The sequence below is a fragment of the Pyrgilauda ruficollis genome, unplaced genomic scaffold (genome assembly GCF_017590135.1).
Source record: "Pyrgilauda ruficollis isolate IOZ18807 unplaced genomic scaffold, ASM1759013v1 scaffold114, whole genome shotgun sequence".
Taxonomy (NCBI): domain Eukaryota; kingdom Metazoa; phylum Chordata; class Aves; order Passeriformes; family Passeridae; genus Pyrgilauda; species Pyrgilauda ruficollis.
Window position 1 is genome coordinate 1,122,789 of NW_024509655.1, and position 21,367 is coordinate 1,144,155.

At 36.0% G+C, this 21,367-nt stretch overlaps 1 protein-coding gene across 4 annotated transcripts in view; it reads left to right on the forward strand.

Annotated features, from left to right (window-relative positions):
* The window catches only part of LRBA (LPS responsive beige-like anchor protein), a 366,577-nt gene that overhangs the window by 267,339 nt on the left and 77,871 nt on the right, over window positions 1-21,367 (forward strand). For all 4 annotated transcript variants that reach the window (XM_041479868.1, XM_041479849.1, XM_041479878.1 and 1 more), the window contains exon 47: window positions 8,250-8,402. In XM_041479868.1, the coding sequence (XP_041335802.1) occupies window positions 8,250-8,402 (153 nt within the window). The remainder of the gene's footprint in view (window positions 1-8,249; window positions 8,403-21,367) is intronic.

Sequence of the window (21,367 nt, forward strand, 5' to 3'; positions counted from 1 at the left end):
ATAAAATGCAGGGAAAGTGTGAGTAGCTATACTTATTTTTCTTCTAAAGCAGAGCAGATTGAGGAGGAGCTTGTGTCCTTCTATTACATGCTGTAAGAAATAAAGGAAACAAATCTCTGCTGCCCATGCTGGATAGGATAGGAAATAATGGTCTTAAATATCATGGAGATTTTGGTTGGAATCAAAGTAACCTTCCTAACAGAAAAATAAAGGCTGAATGTTTGTCAAAAATAAAAGCTTAATGAATGTTTCTCTGGCAATTGGTGTAGGGAGGGGTTTTCAGAAATTCTTATGCAGCTTTTGGAAATCATATATTTTCAAGGTGGTACTGCCTTTAGAGACATCCCTACTGTAAAGGATGATCTCTTGGAGTTGTTTACAGCTTCCTGAGACTGTGAATAGCTGTGAATTACATGATGCTGCTGTGAAGCATCTGAGTGAGTACTAAGAGTACTACAGGAGTCTATTAGTGAGATTGGATGAGCAACCAGGAAGGGGGATGAGATTGAGATTTCCATAGGATATGTTTAAAGAATTAGGAAGGAAAATGTTTGAATATTTCCATCTTCGCTGGAAATACCTGTATTCCCCATATTTCATTACAGCTGTGAAAACCAAGTTTCCTGATACTTGGTGCTCTACCTTGCAAGTGTTTGTGAAATACGTGGCTAAATGCAGAATACATGTTTTACATGCAGAATTGCAACATTTTAGCCTCCTATTGCTTGAATGTGTTTAGTTGACTCATGCATGGAAGAGCCTGAATAAAGTGGAACACTTTGATTGTGCTCCTGTAGGGGGCACAAAGGAAAAAGTCTCTTCCTGCTGAAAATATTGTGGCACTTAGAACCATTGAGCTGATTAGAAGAAATTATTTCTCCTTGCTTCTTGTGTGGAAAGAATGAATGCAGTTCCTGATGCTGCTCTCCTAAGATTATTGTTAATCTTATTCCTGGAAGCACTCTGTGTTACAAGGAGGACTAACAAGAGCTGGCTTTGGAAAGAGCTCTTGCTGGCTGGTATCACTTCAGCAGAGAAAGCTGAAGCATATGTGTGGTCACAACCAATCTGTGTCAATATCCTGGGAAAACCTTGGATCAATGATCAAAGCATGAAACCAGTGTTCCTCTGTAGAATAACCTTAGCTTGAACTTCACAAATTTTGATTTCAAGAGGTGATATGTGGCATAAGATTCAATTTCCTAGTTCTCCCTATCCCTTTATTTGAGCAATGCAAATTAAAAATCTTTTGGGAGTTTACTAGTGTCTCGCTACCACTCTGGCATTATTTACTGATTAGCTTAGGACTGGTGCCTTTAAATGATTAACTATGTGTTTTTAAGTTACATATTCTGCACTAAGGAATACTGAATATATTTCAATTTTGTGAGAGTGCCACTTGGTTCTTTAAAAGTGCTACATAGGCATGACCATTAACTCAGTTACTTCTTAATTTGCATTACTGATGCAAACAATCCTGGTTAGTTTTGTTAATACCACGGAAAAAGCAAACCTGGATAGCCTGGCAGTATTTGCCTGCAGTTGTTCAGAAGCACTTGTTCCTTCTGGTTTCTGACCTGTTGCAATAAGTCTATTTCTCATTATATTTACAACAGCATAACTGTAACCCGTGTTGCACTTTGCATGTGTTTTCCCTTTTTCCTCTGTAGCTTGCTGATTGCTTTCAGGTTGGTTTTTTTGTTGTTGTTGTTAGTACCATATATACAGATTTTAAGATCATCTGAAATCCTCTTGCTGTCCTCCAAACAGCTGTGTAGCCTTCTCAGTGTCATCTGGAATTTTGCTTCTGCACCTTCTGTGCCAGGCCATTAATGAGATTATTGACTGGTATTAAGAGCAGGGCAGAGTCCATTACCATGTCTGACAGTGAACTATTGATAACTGCTCTTGGAATATGGATTTTCAGCTTGGATACTCCCACGTTATTGTAACCCAATCTCATCTCCATTCTCTAGTTTGCTTGTAGGAATGTCATGGGAGTCTCAGAGGTATTTCTCTAAAGTAAAGCAACACCTTGCCACTTTTTCTTTCACCATCCACAACTGCAACTTCCTTTTGAAAAGAAAATTAGATTGGTTTAATTCAATTGATTTTTTTTCGCACTTTTTCACCAAGCTACAGTCACTAGTATAGAGCTGTGAACTGTTCTTCATGTCATTTCCTCTGCTGCTTTGTGTTTATTTCTTTTTCATGTGCTTTGAGTTTTGTTGAATTTGATTAGTTTTGTTCAAAAAGAGATGCTAGGAGACCATAATATTAAAGAAAACATTAGTAAACTCCAATTACACTGTTCCACCATAAAATGGACACTAATTTGTGAAATCCTGTGATATGACACACAGCTGTGGCAGCTATTGTAAGGCTGGGGGAATGGTACAGAATATCTAAATTTGTATCTCATACAGGTGTGTTTGGCAAATTGTAATCCTTGTAGTATAAACAGCTGAATTTTAGGTACAGAAATGCTGTTTCAGCAAGTTTATTGTAAAACTTATTAGCATAACATAATTTTAGACAGTTTTTCTTTAAATCAAGCTTCATGTTTAAAGTCTCAAAAGTTACTGAATAAAGTTGCTGTGAAACTGGCAGCATGACCTTTCTATATGAGAAATTTCATGTTATAGTAGTCACAAAAAGGGCAATGACATGCAAAATTTAGAAGCAAGTACCTCGAAGTTCAGATTTTTAATCATAAACTCCATGTCTGGTGTAGTAAAATGTTTAACATATTTAGGATGCAGATATTTCATTTTCATGAAAGATTTAGTTTTGTGTAAAATTGTGCTAAGATCCATAACAGGGAAATAGTTTTCTGAGTTGAAAAAAAAAGAAAATGTATTCCAAATTCAGTCAGAACTGTGCATGGTAATCTGTGGGAATTACAGTAGTTAAAAATACAACCATCTGGATGTGTGGATCAGAAAGTTCTGTCTAATATCTGTGATCTGCTTCTTTTATAGCCAGCCATATTTGTATTGAAAATGAAGCAAATAGTTTCAATATCTGCTCTTTGTGTAGGTGTTTAAATAACAAATTTAGATTAAGTTATGGACGAGTTTTCTGAAGTCCAAAGGAGAGGGAATGTAGTTATACATGCATCTTTTTCCTCTTTTCTGACAAATTAAACTGAATTACCTAGTATAAAAATATGTTCAATACATACCATGAATACTTTTACTTAGATTCTACGTAAAAAGTAAAATAATTTTATAGATAGATAAAAACATATATATATATATATATATATATATATATATGTATGTGGTGGGTGTGTGTATATATATATGTATGTGTGTGTGTGTCTGTACATATGTAAATAGAATAAGAGGATTTAAAGTGTTTTAGAGATGCAGGTTTTTATCCAACAAGATATTGACTCTATAAAATCTATTTATTGATCAATAATGAATCAGGTCTTAATTGTGGTTATCATATGTTTTTTTAATATACTAAATAATTATCTGGACTTTTTGTAATTCTCTTTGCTTAAGTTTGAATTACTGAGAAGTTTAGTATTTTTCTCAAACTAGAAAATGTTTGAGGTATAATCACTTAGAAATGAAATGAAGTGGTTAAACATTAAAAAAAAATTTATTTCTTCATTAATTACCTTCAGAATTTTAATGGAAGAACAGCCAAAATATTTTTCTTACAAGTTGGCAGAGTTTCAGGCAGCATCTTGAGACAATTTCTTAGTTGACAATTTCTTAGTGAGAAATAACACACATATAGCAAGTGGAGGGAAACTCATGGGTAGCGAGGAATTATACTTCCCAACAGTCTTGAAAATTATCTCATTGAAGTGAGATGAAAAAATGAAATTTGAGTTAATTTAATAGATTAGTATATATTTCTTGAATGCCATTTAAGTCCCTAACAGAAGAAATATAGTGTGGCAATATGAATAAAAGTCTAGACTTCCAATATGCATTTTATTATTCTGCTTGACAGGTTATATATAGACTTAATATTGCTTAACATGATTGTGAAATAATTTCGTTTGAAAGTTTGGTATCTTATAAATGTTTAATAGGATTAAGGATCTGTCATTGTTTCTAGACATCTTTGGAGATCATATAACTGCTTCAAATGGCATCAGTCATTTTCTAAACAAAAGAAGAAAGCATTTAATTGCATTAATGAAACAAAGTATCTAGTACTAATTTTTTTTTTTTTTTGCATGGGCCTATATGAAAATAAATTACTACTGCTAAACTGACATCCTGTTGATATTGCATTTTTGTAAAAAAATATTTTTAGTGAATTTTCCATAGGAATCATTGTTTTCATGTGCTATAGGGCAATTTTTGTTAGAGAAAAATTGTACTTTATGGAGAATTTTATAAATATTTTAATACGAATCCTGATATGGCAGGCTTATTTTTTTTTTAAGTAAGTACTGAGTGTTAGATTTATGTTGATATTGTCTGTGAGCTCCTTCTTCAGTTGTAACGAAAAGCATGGCAGAACAACTGAAGTATTGCTTACGATAAGGATGTCTTGTCTCTTCCTTGCAGAAATGGTGAATTCCAACAGGGAAATTTCAGGAAGTAATTTCCAAACACAAGTCCTAAAACAAGAGCTTCAACAAATCATAGAGATGTTTTGGCTTTTTCTGTGAAATTTAAACAAAAGAAATGTGGGGCAGTTTTACCATTTCTGTACATGTGCTGAGTGTGGAAAATTTCAGAAGGGACTCACTCAGCAGAATTAGAAAAAGTGTGGAGGGAACCAAAAGTTTTAGTTGGAAAGGAAGACCTCCAGAGAGAACAAATTTAAACTGACTAGAATCCTTTAGTATGCAAAAAGAGATCCCTGAGAAAGAATGTGATGATCATGTAGGTCTATAGTACCTGGAAGGGTGCATAGAAGGGCAAGGAAGCAATGAACATTTACTGGGTTCCACAAAATGGCCATTGGGACCATCCACTGGAACTGCCAGGAAGCAGTTTTAGAACAGCCAAAGGAAAATCTGTGCAGACAAAACTACAGACCTTATGCTTAATGATTTTACAAAGCAGAAGCACAGATTAGTACAGAACCATTTAGCTGTAAGAAGCTGGCAGAATATCCATGCAGAGGCTGTACTTGCCCTGTGTTAGTCCAGTCCTTGTCACTGTTCCAGGTGAGATATTAAAGGACTTTTTATTCTGTCCTCTTGTACCTGGTCCCGCGTCTTCATGTGACGTTTGTGTGAAAACATTTACTAACTCATCCTCCTGCCATGCAAAACAAGCAAAAAAGTGCATTCATTATTTTTTTAAACATTTTTTTGTGTCCAGGAAGTTCTATTATTTCTACAGTTGCACACGTGGGTCAGCATCTGCTGTCTTAGTGTCAGTCTGTGCATGTGATTTGAAGATTTTAAGAAAAAAGAAGGCCCCACAAATACAGTTGAAGAGGACTGTTAAGGACTTGAGTTGCCAAATACATGAAGAATATTTGTTAACTTGATAAAAATTAATATTTTGTGATCAGGTGTTTTTGCTGGTTTTAGGTTTTCCTTTAACTAATGTTATGACTTTTACCCGTATAAAGGCATTAAAAATGGGCTCTAAATACAGCTCATTTCCAGTGGCCACATACATCTGTTTGCACTCCCTTTTTCCATGGATAAATGTTAGCACATGGCCAAGAGAAGAAAATCACATAACAAAGAAACTCCTTTTGTAGAAATGTATCGTAATGGTGACAGTGAAAAACTTTCTGAAAACTCATTTCTGGAGTAATGAAAAGTTTTATGAAAAGTTTCTAATAGTCAAACTAGTAGAAATTACAGGTAATTTCGAAGTTTCCAGCATATTGTTTCTGTGTAACCTAATGAAAACAATGTGTTCTAGAAAGCCAAATGCTTTCTGATCTTGAAAGAAACTAATGAATAGCTGTACAGATACATATTTAAAGAAGAAATAAAAGCATTGGCAACATATGTAATGAGCTTGTGTTTTAAGTGTTCAGAACCAGGGTATGGTTTCATATTTGTAGTGCGTGCTGCTATCAAATTAGTAGTCCTGTGTCTCTGCTTTTTCTTTGCTGGTTTCTGTGATTATAAAAACTGTAGGAACTTCAGTGTTACTTTTTTTTACAAAGTTTATTTTTTACAGCATTTATCCTTGCTACATCCTTGTTCTTATGCAGGGAAATAGTTTAAAATCTTTTTTTTATCAACTACTTGTCAAGCATTTGGTACAGAAGCATGTTTTTTACCCTAGTTAATTAAGGGGACTGTAAGCACAAAGATGTACAATTCAAAGCCAAGCAGTGTTTCACACAAGGATGGAGGTGATAATAGCTTAATTCCTGCTTGATCTTTCCTGTCTTTGCCCTGGCTACTTCGGCTTGACCTTGCCGGCAATCTGATGACCTCCTCATTGCACTCAGCCATTTGGAAAGCTGCTCATGCCATAGCTGGCCCTGAAGGGCTATCTTGGAGACCACTGAGCCGTTGACCCATGGCAGGACTGTGTTTCAGATCTGATCTTCTGGCGTGGCTACATCCTCCACCCATGGTAGACAAAGACACTGAGGCAGTCTGATTTTTTTTTCCTACTTCTCAGGTGGCCTGCAGCTTGCACTTGCCAATTTTACACCACTCATTTGCTATGAAATACACTTCCTGAAGCAATTACGTGTATTGATCCTTTCTTTACAAAGGAAGTAAATTCTCTAATTTAGTGGCTCCATTTTTCTAAATCTATATCAAATTGCCAGATTTGTTTGGTGTATTTAAGTCTCGACATCAAGTTCCACAAAAAACCAAAAAACAAAACAAAACAAAACAAAAAACAAAAAAAAAAAACCCACAAAAAACCAACCAACCAACCAAACAAAAAAAACCCAACAACCAAAAGAACCAACTGATCTACCTGTAAAATATAGGGCAGAAATATGTGTGTTACATCTTTATGGGATTTTTCTATTAAGTGTGATACCCAGACATTGCAGATATTTTTATGAAAATGTATAAATAAGGTCCTAATCCCATTAACTTGGATAAATTGATGTATTACCTACTGTGTATTTTATAAAATGCATGACAACTTAGGAATTTGCAGGTCTTTTTGCAAAACACAGAAATAATCCACTTACCCAGGAGAAAATCCTTACAGGTTTGAGCGTAATTTCGCTTCTTAGCATGTTATGTTCAGTTTCAGTATGTAGAACGTGTCATTTTCTGCTTAAAAAAATTTTTGTTTAGCCATTACTATTACCTTGTTTTTCTGAGAAGACTTAGAAATCACAATTCCTGTGCTGTTTTTCCTCAGCCATGGTAGCTGTGCCAGCAGAGGTGCCAGAGCAGGCCAGCCAGGGAGGTGTAAATGCTTAGTTCCAGTCTTGTTCAGCACAGGCCTGGAACATCAAAAACATTACTTGTTTAGAGCAGTGATGATCCTGACAAGGAATTTAGTGCAGACCTTGCAACCATGTGAAATCCCTGCCTTTTTTTCTCTTGTGCATGAAATTTTGCGTGGTTCTTCCCTGTAATTTATAGACTGGACACATAATTGAGTGAATGAACTTTATGTGAAAGAAAAATATTGCCTCTATTCAGCTCTGTGGGGTTTTTTTTTGCTTGTTTGTTTGTTTGTTTTTTATGGAACATGTGGCATAACTCCAGGTATTGTGGAATGTACAAAAAAAATTATTTTTGGGCATTGAACAATCTTAGGTAACAGCTTAAATATTGGGTTCTTAGACCCTTTACATTAGAGAGAATAAGACTATAACTGGGTTTCATACCTTCACAATTAATATCTGTGGTGCTGGTTTCACCCAACTGTAGATTGCCATTTGTGCATTATGCTTTAAAATATGTATTGTACTAAAATGTGAAAGAATCAGTTTTCCACAACTCTTTACTGTCATTGATTGTCTGTACCTTTCCACTAAATATTATCTGTGCCATGTGATGTTCATTACTTTGGTTTTGTAAGTTTCTCAGTGTGTAGTATGCAGCCAAAACCAATGTTCTGACATTTTAGTTTTATAGCCTGTTGTGTTTCAGTTCTTTGTGCTGTTAAAAGCATCCTAAGGAGTCATCATGTTTACAGGTTTGAATTTTAGAAAGTGCAGAAGGGGACTCTTCAAGGGAAGGAGGGAGATGTCTGTGGAAGAATTTTATATATTGTCTTTGCTTAATTCCATCCTAATAATGACTTTTTGTAACGTGACACAGTGCATCCTCTGACAGAATTCATAACATGGCATTGTTTTTCATTTATCTACAGGAATTAATTCCTGAATTTTATTACCTCCCAGAGATATTTGTCAACAGCAACAATTACAATCTGGGAGTGATGGATGATGGAACAGTGGTGTCTGATGTTGAACTTCCACCATGGGCCAAAACCCCAGAAGAATTTGTTCGCATAAACAGGCTGGTAAGATGGCTCTCTTCTATTGTCCAGTCATTTCTGTCTTGAAAGATTCCTCTGAAATAATTTGCATCTTTGCTGCCGTATATATTAATAATTGACATGGAACTGTGTTTGAAATTATATGAAGATATAGATTTACAAATGTAGGAAGAAAAGAGGAATATAGTATTCTCAAAATAGTTTGAATGTGGTCTAAATGTAGAGGAGATCTTACCCTTTTTCTATGTCAGCTCTTGTGGTTCTAAAGAGCTAATAAAATAATCACTTTACAGAAGGCTTGAAAAAGCTTGTTTAATCATAAAAATATTTGTGACTTAAATGTAATTTTGAGGTTTCTTAATTTTAGTGTCCATATAATTCCAAAGAGTTTTCAATCAAAAGATTGTTTTCAATCTTCTGCCACCTCTTCCATTTCTTCCATTAAATTGGTATTTTTCAGAGCCTTTTTTACAAGAAAATAAAACTAATTTCTCCTTTGCCTGTTTCATTCTCAAACCTGTGTTACTGTTCTCTTCCCTGTTTTGGGAAATGCAGTTGTTAGCACTGCCTATCTTCACTGTACTCGCTGGGCAGTGAAATTAATTACAGAATAGGTGTTACACTGTCACTCGTGGTGTTTCAGCACATTCTCAATAGCTATGTTAGGCTCTTCTCAGAATGAAACAGTTCTGCATTGATGGCATTCTGAAATAAATAACAGAATCTTTTCCTAGCAAATCTTGAAATAAAAAGCTGAAGTTTTCATGTGGTAGCCAGCTAACTGGGAAATACTGTATTAAGGCATGGAAACTCTCAAAAACCTTTCAGATACCAGGCTTATCAGGATAACATCCTGGTACTCCTAAATTAGGAAATGGGAATGGAAAAAGTTCTGTTGTTGGTGGCACGTCACGCTTCATAACATTGGAGAACCTTTACATCAGAAGAAATCTGTGGTTCAGAAGTTAATGAGAATGTTTTACACTGCACTTTACTGGTGACATGATACCATGGTTTTCAGAAATGCTGTGTGGCCTAGATTCCTGCAGGCCGTGGTAGATGCACCATAGTAATCACAAAGAATGTTGGGTAGATTTAGTGTTTTCCTTCGTCCATATGTATGTGCAAATTTTATTGAAATGAGATATGAAATACAGTAACATTTAGCAGGACTACTTGGCAAACCATATTGAAACTCAGCTTTTGATCTCACAGTTGTGGTGATAGGTAGGGGAGGTAGCCTGACACCTCTGTGAGGTTGGCATTGCTGGTGCTTCAGAATAACCTGGGAAATGCAAAGCTGTGTTCTTGAGCAGACTTGTCAAAGGCACATGGTGGCCTTGATCTCTCATGACTCTGGAGTTTTAGATTTTGCATTAAAATATACTTTTATTCTATTAGTTACAGATCTGGCTTTCCCCACTGTGAAGTTAATCTCCCACTTCCTCATTGTCTAAGATGTTAGCTCTTAATTCTTTTTCCTTGCTTCAAGCCATGGGCCAGGTTTTCTCACCCTCACCTCTTGGTATGCTCTGACCTACCATTCCATCATTCTTCCTTCATTTCCCAATCTGCTGCTCATGTCTGCCTTTCTTGCAGCTCTCTTTGATCTCTCTCACTTCTGCAGTATTCTCAGTGTGAAATTTTACAGAGTTTTCAAGTATTAATCAGACAGAAAAAAAAGTTGATATTTTTTTAAGGCTTAAGCTAATTACAAAGGTAAGAAATAATTTATCAAGTGTTGGTATTAATGTGTGCCAGACATCATCATAATGATGTCCGGTGTCCTACCAAATGGGTAGGACCTACAGCTGTAGGTCCGTGATGCTGTTTCTGTAATTAGGATATCAAGTTTTGGTTGGTCTGGTAGCATTAAATTTAAACCCCTCTGCCGATGAATTAAATTAGCTGCTTCTGTCTGACATTATTAAACTTATCCAGTGGTATAGGGCCTGGCTGGTGTGGATGATGCCCTCTGTGATCTGCCACTTTTGCAGTGGATTAACACTGAGAAAATTACATGCAAATATTAAATTGCTTTTCCTTGTTAATACTTGGTGGATTGAATATCATCAGCATCAAATCAGCATAGTTTCTTTTTCAATTAAAATAGTTTAGGAAGAATGCTTAAAGCTCAGATCCACACTAATATGACCAAGAAAAGCTTGCTACAATGTGGCATGGGCTGATGTATTCAGCTAATATTTCCTTGCTGTCTCCTGGTTCAGACAAAATAGGGATTACAATATTCCAAGTGCTCATTTTGTAGGCTATGACACACAGATATTTTTTCCTCTTTGCATTTGAGTTTACCTCTTTAAGTCCCCAGATCTTATACAACGATTGGAGCTCATGAAATGCATACTACTTTGATCTGTGACCTTTCTGTGGTGCTAATCGGGTTCCTGATATCATTATACCTTGCTCATTAATCATATTTCCTGCAGCCCGTCAGGCAGCCAGACAGCACAAGCCCCTGTTTGCAGCCGCGTGTTGGCAGGTTTCTGCTTTTCCAGATTATTACAGTGTGATCCTTCAGCTTCTCATAACCAGACCCACATCAAGCTGTGTGCTACAATTAAAGTCAGATGGCCCTCAGGTTGAGCAGGGATATTCTGTTGCAGCTGTCTGTCTTTCTGGAACAGAGCAGCATGGGGAACAGATGATACGTAGGACAGTGCATAATAACAGCTTGTACAGTACTGGGTCAATAGCAGGGGTTCAGAGCATTAATTGACAGGCTGATAGCTGATTTAAAAGTGATTTCCAACCTATTTTTAATTCTATAAAGTGTGTATTTTAATTTAAATAGGTAGTTGCATTTTGTCTTTGTTTGCTCTGAGAGAAAAAGCAGAAAGATGTATAATTAAAACTGGATTTTGATTGATGTAATGTTATCATGAGCTAAATGGTAGCATCAGGATGTCATTCTAACCAATACAAAGAACTCCAAAGTGCATCTATTGCTTCTGCATATAGTTGGTATTTTGTGTTAGTCTGTGAAATACAATGTTTTGTAATAACATAACTCAGTAGGGGGGTAGGGTATTTTTCTCTGAGACAGTCCAGATTTTGACGCAGAAGTGACTGTTTTTACCATTGTGAAACACTATTATATACCTCTAAAGCTCAGGCATGCTATGTTTAGTGCCATGAAATAACTGCTAAGACATCTGAAAATATTTTTCAGTTTATACAGGTGCAGTAAACAATAATTGTATTATTGTCTAAATTCATCATTTTATAAATATGTGTGTAATAAGAATTACAGTATTAGCTTAATAAGAGTAATTAAAGGCTTTAAACAAGATTAAATTATAATTCCTCCCCCCAACAAAACAGAAAAATCTCAAATGCAACATGCTTTTGCATCCTTACTTTACTATTTCCAAATTGTAGTATCTTTAGCATTTAATATGTGAGCAAAAGGGAGGATCCTAACTTCATCTGATACCTAATAAAAAATACCTAACAATTTTTGGTTCTCCCATGCTTCTGAAAGACCTGCAGGAAATAGGAATGGGAAGTGAACTTGGGAGAATATAAAGAAATAGATGCTCAGATGTAGTTTGGATACAGAAGTCCTAAACAAAACCTCTAGCAGCAGTCGTCAGACACAGAAACAGATATAACCTTTAAAACTTAGATTTTTGTGGCATCTTTTCTTGGCTTCACAGTCTTAGTTATGTTAGGTGCTCTCCTTTAGAGCAGTTTTCTCTTTTAGAAATTTAATTTCATGTGTTGGACCTAGGGATAATTACTACATTCAAGGTGATAGAAATTTTAAATGCCCTTTGTATCATGCATGAAAAAGTAAACATTTACAAAGACCAGGTGAAACCCAGGGAAAAGCCCTACACTTTCCACTGATAGTTAGGAATAGCTAAAAATCCCAATAAGGAGGTTCTGTTCTGCACGGTAAAGTAATCTATTTTGTCCTGTCATTGAAAGTTGGATGTCTAAATTGGGAAGAATTAATTTGAAACTATTAATCAACAGATAATAACTAAATTTCACACAGCTTTGATGAGCCTCAGCTTTTTGAGAATTAGATTGCATCAATGATAATGAAGTCATTGAGGTCTGTCAAGACAGCTTTCCACAATATATCTCAATTTAAGTGTTTTAGTGTTTTATTGAAGAGTTAGTCCTTTCAATATTTGGGGTTTATCCATTTCGTTCAACGCTTGGGAAAATGTAAGGCAAATTAGAAAAGTGATTAGATTACTGTGCTGGACTGAAAGTTTTGAAATCCAATTTTCAAATAATTGGAAATGTAGTATTTGGAAGCTGGGATGCTTTCTGAAGCAAATTAAATGCTTAAATACATAAAGATGATATACACAAAAGTAAATGTGGCAGAACCATGAAAAGCAAAATGGAAAGGAGGGGTAGGAAGTCATTTGCCCCACTACAAATTTTAGTGGAGCACAATGAATCAGTGTAAAGAATTGTCTAAGGTAAGAAAAATCTCCAGTGAGAATCAGAGGATCGTTATCAGTCGATATGGGGCATTACTTTTTAGCACAAGCAACTCCACCTTATACCACTGAAAAAGGAACATCCCCTGCCAACTATCACACAACAATGTTCAGAACTGCAGGTTCTGTGAGTTGGGTGAAAAAACAAAACTCGGTTTTGAAAAAATTATGTTACTTTCAGTCTCTTAAAACTATTGCTATTAGTTAAATATAGATACTGGGTTAGAGCCTGGAGCTTGGAATGTGCTGGATTTTTTTGTGTGTTATCTTGGAGAAATCTCTTGGTGATATTTTTCCTGGTTCCATACCTGTGTATTTGAAAATGTGTTACAGCAAATCATACCATAATGTGAATTAAGGCTTGGAAGTGGAGATTACTGGTAATAGATTGCTAGATCATTAGTTGTGTATTCCTGATAATCGCTGACTCATTCAATATGTTAAAAACATTGGAGAGCAGAAAAAAGGGAAAAATGTAAACCAGGTTTAACCAACAACATAAGAGTTGTAATCTGTGCAGCACCTACTTTGAGATTCTGGTCTTCATAGAATTGGATGTGGTCTTAAAAAGCTGGAATACAGATGGAGCTGTGTACACTGAGCAATGAAGATGCTTTCAGTAATCTGAGCTGACGTGGGTTGCTCACAGAATTTGAGAATTTTGATATCAGTTCTTTCAGACTCTGAACTGTTACTTCAATTTCTGTTTCTGATATTTGGTGATTTCTTGTGGCTTTTCTTTGAAGATTGTAATCTGTATACAAAACAAGATCTATAAAATATCCTCTGAATGGAGGATGTCTATTTAACTCTACAAGTATTATAATTTTTATCAAAAATCACTTTCATAAATTATTATAGAAAAGACAGCTATAAAAGTAATCTGTAACTTTGCTTTTCCTGACAAATACTTTTATTTCTGTGCTACAAATGTGCATTATGCAATTAAAATAGCTATATGTTTAAACAAAACTATTGCCAGTGAATATTAAAGCACCATGCTACATTCATTTTATGTTTTTTCAAGATGTAACCATGAAAATAGTTCTGTACAGGAGGTAAGGTTTCTTGTATCAGGCAAAATAAACATTTTCATCCATAGAAGTCTCAGAGATGTAGCAGTCTAATTCCAGTCAGGAATAGTATTCTTCAGCAAAGTTGGGTGTGGAAGGTCCAGTCTGCTGGCATATTGGATTTGATCTGTATAAAAGGTTGATATTGTTTAATGCCTTTTTTCCCCCCTTCATCTGTGGAAACAGGCAGTCCTGGGAAGCATAGGGGCTCCACGGTGAGTGTACTCAGCAGGCAGAGGGGCACAGGTGGCTGAAGGGAATGTAGGCTGGTGTGTGACTGAAGCAGCAGGATTCCTCCTTTCCCGGAGAAGCTCTTCCATGACTGCAGTGTGCAGTTCTAGTGGTTATCTGGTTTTCCCTTTCAGTTTCTCCATGTGGAATATCAGCACTGGCTTAAAGCTGTCTGCTTTTGCATTTGGTGCATTGGTAAATTTGTGTTCCTGCGCCACTCACGGTCATCTCCTGCCAGCTCAGCACACATGTGATAATTTCATCATCTGTGTTTGTGCAGGATTGTTTGCACTTTTTTAATTACTTCCTAAAAGTTAGAACTTATGTTGTCCTTGACATAGAAACATTTGTGTGCAGGCTAGAATTAAAAAAAAACCTGGGTAATTTTAAGCAGTCTTTTGATTTAATTATATAATGTACAGATCTGATTATTATCATAGAAATGGGGGGAATGAGACTTCTTTACCCATTCTGAAGCATTTTATTCAGATCTGAAGATGAATGTAGAATAACCTTAGCAATGCAAGCATAACCACAAATAGGTGAAATTAGTGCAGGCAAAAATCTAATCTGTGGGTATTCTGGAGGGCAAATAAAAAAAATCATTCGATACAAGACATTTTTGAAAAGTAAAGAGGAAATATTTCTAAAGGTATGTGATATATGGCCTATTAGAAAAGTTTCTGAAAATCTGTGAATAAAAAATGTAGACTAATTTTTTTGTGTGTACAATTGACTGTCTGCATAACTTATTTTTATTGAAGTGCCATCTAAGAAATATGGCCAGAAATTCATGTTTATTTAAATCCAGTTCTGTTGGAATAGTGGTTTTATTAATTTTCATATATGAATTTTTATTGATTTAATTTGTAAAGAAGACTAAAATACAGAGAGAGTCAAATAAATTCAAGAATATGAGGGAAGTAATTAAAAGTGAACCCAAACTGTGCTTTTGAACAGAAGGTAAGAGTGCTGAAAGCATTCAGTTTGGGTTTCATAATATAGCAAAATAGGCTAATATTGGGATATGGGATTTGATAATATATATGATGGAATACACTGGAGAGATGCATCTGTAGGACAAAGTTAATACATAATAAAATATATGTGATGATGGAGAGAAACTGTTTTTTTTCCATTTTCAATGAAAACAGTAACCTAGGTAGTGGATCATCATTTGTTAGTCAAAAGCATTGATCTATTTTCTTTCCATTCCATCTTTGTAAATAGAAAGAAAAAGCAGAGTTTTTAAAGTCTGTTGTTTCCATAACATTTCCTTCTTCACATTATGTTTGTAATTCCTACCATCTCTTTAAACTGCATGCAAGTTATTTTATAGAAATTACTACCAAACTCTGGACTTCAAGAATGTAAACAGTTTAAAATTATTTTTAAAAAGTCCATACATGCTTGCACTTCAGTAATTTCTGGGAGTGGGATAGATACCAGTCTTCCTGAATGAAGAAAACTTGAAGGACTCATAGACAGTCTGTTTGTCTTTGCTATTGTGAAAAAAATAGTTAAAGAAGCTGGTACCAAAATTTGCCACACTTCCTAATTCTAAAACTTCAAGGTCTTGAATTAGGCTAGCCTAATTCTCTCATTAAAAAAAAAAAAAACAAAACAAAACAAAAAAAAAAAAAAAAAAAAAAAAAAAAAAAAAAAACAAACAAAAAAAAAAACCCTCATAACATCACAATCTAAAAATAGCTCTAATTAATTTCCAATTGTTAGGACACTACACACTTATGTGTAATGTGTCTGTCGTAGTGAAGTCTGAAACTAAATAAGGTGAGCAGGAATGAAACTAAAACGTACAAATATTTTAACTGACAGCAAAATTAAACAAGAAGATTTAACAGTAAGAAAAGCCTAGATACTTGTATAAGAGTCAAAAGGAAACAAAGCCTAAACTAAAAGTATGGACTGTAAAGAGAGTGATGGGGTATGTGGATTTTCTAATGAGGCAAGAGAATTTACCATAGAAAATATAAATATTAGAACATGGAGGAGAATGTTATGCAGTTGGGAAAGAATATAAAATGTTGAGTAATAACACCATTTGAGTAGATACAGTTAAAAAAAACCCCAAAAACTAAAGTACGTATATTGCTTTTATCCAAAAAGAAGATCATTAGAAGCAATCTAGACAATTAAATCTGCTTTCAGCTTTTTTGCTGTGTGATGCTGTAGAACTGGCGTTTGAAAGCGAGTCCGTGGAGGACATTAAAGTTATTACTGTGTGAAATGAAGTGGGAAACAATTGTGCTGGAGCTACTGCCCCGTTTAACAGGTGTTCACTAAATCTGTCTGTCTTCCCTTTGTCTGATCTGCAAATGTTCTGCCTGGACTGATACTGCTGAAAATGTATCAAGAATTTTGAGTAACATGTAAAAATTGCTTCACAAGCTTAGTGATAAGGGAGGAAAAAACAAGTTTGAAAGAGATGGCAGTTTTTTACTCTATTTACTGAAACTTAAAGTATGTGATTGGAAGTTGCCTTGCAAGGAAATATCCAAGTTGTTCCTCCTGTAAGGAGGTCAGGACTCACATACAACAAATGTACTGGTAAGAGACCCAGTAGGATGCAGCGTTTAATTTGTTTTTGTGTCTATTTATGGACCGTATGGGAAAACATGCCGATAAACTTGAATTTGGTGAGTAGCTCAAAACAAAGTATTTGTAATAGAGTCAGTGTAGAGAGGTTTCCATCCTAAGTGCTGGAAAAGGAGGTGAGATTTTTGATGATATTTGCATACATGGAGCTGGGGTTTTCAGCTGAAGAAGGGGAGGGGCTGAGGAAACCTGACCATCTGTGCCCTACGTGGAAGGATACAAAAAGAAGTCAGCTGAGGCTTTGCTTTTGGGGCTTTTTCCTGGCAAGACTCCACTCCTGGGATGAGAAAGAGTAATGGTTACTAAAACCATCTGGGGTACAGAGAAAGCTTATGATGATGATATGGATGTAGGAGGAACTCTGGTATGAGGAAAGAGTTTCTTGTTCCTAGAAGAGAGGAGATAAGAAAGAGCATAAGAAAACCTTACAGTGTAATGTATAGTACTGAGAAGATGGATCAGGAAGTGACACACTTTATTTCATAACATGAGGACATAAAAGTTGTTCATGAAGTGATAAATTTAACTTTAGCTGCAGCTAAATATTTGCTAATATTTTTGAAAAAACGTGTAATTAGAGTCAGTAATGTAACAACAATGCTCAGAAATCACAGAGAGACATTTACACAAATAAAAACATACTTCATTTGTTATGTGGTACAAAACATGGAATATGAAATACAAGATCTTACATTCAGCAGTTAAGACAAGCACAGAGAAATATATGACAGAACTAGTGCCCGTCTCTTCTTGCTCTAATAAATAGAAGTTTCTTTTTCTTAACCTTATTAAATTAATGGTGTGTTAGTCATTGGAACAGATCTTTAGGCTTTATAGAAAGAAATATCTGAAGACATGTTTCCAAAACTTAGGGGATGCATCTAAGGAGAGCTCCCCACCTCTTCTTCCTACCCCTCATAAATTTCCCCAACTGTGTCTTTGTTCAGGAACAGATGTTTGTGAAGCTGTGCTTTAGACTGAAATAACATTAAAAAGCCTTTTTTCTAACAAAAGTTATTATTTTAGTGACCTGATTTACAAATTTTTCTCCCACTTATGGCACTTGCACAGCAAATGGCATAGTCAGCTGCGCTGCAGTGGAAGTACAAACATTCTGGAGTGGAAACCTCTGAAACTGTTTGCTCTGTTGAAGTTATCTCATTAAGCAGCAGCAAGCAGTGTGGTCTTGTGGAGCTGGCCAGGCTCTAGTTAGCCCTGTTCCTGGTCCCAGTTTGATGATAGCAGCCCTGTGCTCTGCAGGGAGTATCATGCTGCTGCCTGAAGAAAGGCAGCGTCAGGCTCCTGGTGATTATGTGCCTTTGCAAAAGCAGTGGGTGGAAACTGATGGAAAAGGTTACTGCACCCCAGCCCATCTGCTCAGCATCAGCCTCCTGCTAGATGGTCCCTCACATCTGCCAGTTGTTACCCTTTAATTGGAAGTTCAGGTGTAGCCCTTTTGGTTTAAGGAGAGGCCAAACTATAGCCCATCAGTCAAGAAAAGATAATGTACTTGGCAAAAAAAATGCAGGTTTTTAACAATCTGGGTCATGCTCACATGAGTCATAAATGTACTGGGCACTTGGTTGCTTTTGTCAGATGGTAGGTCCACCCTTAAATGATAAAGGACAGTGAATTCTTTTCTCAGTTTCTCTTTGTGAAGGAATTCGAGCAACCCCAGATCTCTTAGGTTGTGATTTTTATTCTGTCTTTATTAGTTAAAAGGCTGCTCCTGCTAGCTACAAAGTCTCCCTTTAAGTAAATACATGCTGATCTATTGATCTGTATTAGTAACGTTTGTGAGATACGGAGTCAACCACAGAACCAAATCCAATAAAGGGCCAGTTTTAATTTCCTTACTTCATTATCATATAGCCACGAATTGCTATATTCTGCAATTTAAACCAATACAATTGTTCTGCTTTTGAAGCATGAAGTAAAGGACCATTAGTAAAAAACATCAGAGCTAGAGTTTCTCATGCTTGTGCTCACCTGATCCTTTCCAGGTTAGTTTAAGTACTTAAAGAATGTTTTGGCTGCCTATCTAGGATCGGTTTGGCTGAAACATGTTAGGGAGCTCTCACTTGCCAGTGTCTGTGGCAGATCTGAGGAATAGAATTTGGGAAGGGGGAAACTTTAATCAGCGACAGAGAGCAGGTGTATCTTCCACTAATGTAGCTGCTCTGTAGGAAGATAGTGGAGAGTATATCTATAGAAAGATAATATTTATAACTCAGAGAAAGCTCTAAAGCCAAGACAGCCTGGCTTACTTCTTTTTCAGAGGAATGTTCTCTTAACACTAAAGTTTCAAAATAAGTGTCCAATACAAAAATTATATGAAATCTCAGCTTTTTTTCTTTTTTGCATTCTGAAACATTACTTCCTATTTGGATTTTATTTAGGTAGACTAGTATTGTTATTAAAAAGCATCAGCTTGTAAAGCAACATTAAAGACATTAATAATAGCAAAAGTACAACTGGCATTCAAATAGATTATAAGCAGACAAAATTCTGCATTGATAAAGTGGCATAATATATACTCTTGTGAGGTCCATATCCAAATGGAGGGGATTTTCTAAACTACAGTTAAATGTTGGACCTGATCCAAGTTAGTTGTTAGTGAGAGTTGAACTGGGCTCATAAAAACATGAAAGGTTCAGCAGCATGCAAGTAGTTTAGAGGAAATGGATTTAAAATATTAGGAAATTCAAGTGGGTTTCGTTTTGCAATGTGTAGAATGAAAATAATGCTGGAAGCTTCATTTATAATGTTTATGTTTAATTAATAAAACCCCCAACATTCTCCATTGTTTAAAGGAAAAAAAGAACCCCACACACTAAAACAAAACCCATGTAATTGTCTTGAGGATGTTCCAAACCACATGCTAGAATAAAAGTAGTGCAAAGTATCTTGTTTCTAAAAAATCTCTAAAAAAATAAATTACAAATGTATAGCAGAAGAGTCCTTAAGGGCAGTGAAGCTTCCTAATTGTTACTGACATTATCTCTTGCCATCTGCTTTCTGAGGCAGAATAAGAACTTTGTAATGAGGATTAGGAGTGGAGGACGGTGAAAGCATGCTCCAGGAACTGCTGGAGTGTTGTCTGCTTTCATAATAAATCACAGGGATAACCATTTTAACAACAGGCTTTTCATGATATATTTTGCCTAAAGTAATAGAAATAACCTAAGAATTAAAATTTGCTGCATAATCTCAAAGATGTTTGACTTATATTAATTTACTTTATTAAGCCTTTCTCTAAGATACGAAAAGGACGTGAAACAGCCTTTACTGCATGGACTTGGACATCTGCACTGTCAATATCCTCCCTTCAGACTGATGCAAGCCCATCATGCAGACACACCCTTGGGCTGTGTGTACACCAGAATTAAACTATGAGTAAAAGCCATTCCAAAGCTGCATACAAACTTAGCTCACATCCATTTTAAGCTCAGTTTTGCTGTCAGTGTGGACAGATCTAAGTTCTTCGCAGATTTTTGGCAGATTGTATTCCTTTCTGCCTTCGTTCTTATTTGTTGAACTGTGCCCCAGTTGCAGTTTGCCCTGTGCGAATTAGTGCTTTAGAATAATTTTAGAAGAGAGCAACCTTTAGGTTTATTCTTTTGGGTTTGGTTGTTTCTCTCCCAAATATGGAGGGATGTTCCTTTTGCACTGTTGTAACCATGGGTGACCACTTAATGAGAAATTCTGCTTTGTACTGAGATTCCTCCCATGGGATGTGTCATCTAACCTGATTGTGACCCATTTATAGGCCCTTGTATATGCAAGGTGTAAACAGTGTGCTGACTTGTTTTTGCTACCATTTATGTGGGAGACTGACATGAGCTGGGCTGTGCACTTGAAATGAATAAATCCTGTGTACTCAGCATTGTTTTGGTTTCTGGCTACATCAGCACAGTCACATTAGCTCAGTTTTATTTCCAGTGCTTTAAATCCTGCTGATTTGGATTTGGTTTATGCACCCTTGTCCTGCAGCATATATAAACATTATCCTCGGTGTGGTTGGGCTGGTGATGGGCAGGCGTGCTCAGGGATCAGATAAAACCGCCTGGCAAGCTGGGTCTCACCAGATGGCCATCTCTGTTTTATGTCAGTTTTGTCACTTCCCTAACAAGAGCAAGTCCCAGTGCAGAAGCAAGGTAAGGAATGTATTCCATTGGTGTTCCCTGAAGTGAGCCATGGGGTTTCCTAGAGATGGATGCTTCTTCTGTAATCACACATCTCCGACAGAAACATTCCCCTTTTTCCTGCACCTTTCATCGTGAGGTTTAGGATGTAACAAGAAGTGAGAGAGTAAGGAAGGACAAAAACCAACTGAAGTAGTCACTAAAATTTATGTTTGTCAGGGACAGTTATAGACTGCAATGAAATGCCACATATTGGGGTTTTCCAGTCCAAAGATCACTTTCTGCAAAGAGGCTAAAAAGGGTAGTGTTTCATGAATAGTGGCAGTGGAGCTTGCTGGCAGAAAGCTGTGATACAGGCAGTAAAGCAGAGAATTTCACAAGAAATTAATGTAAAACTGTACAGAGGAATCAACAGATAAGGCCAGATATCTTCAGTTTTTCTG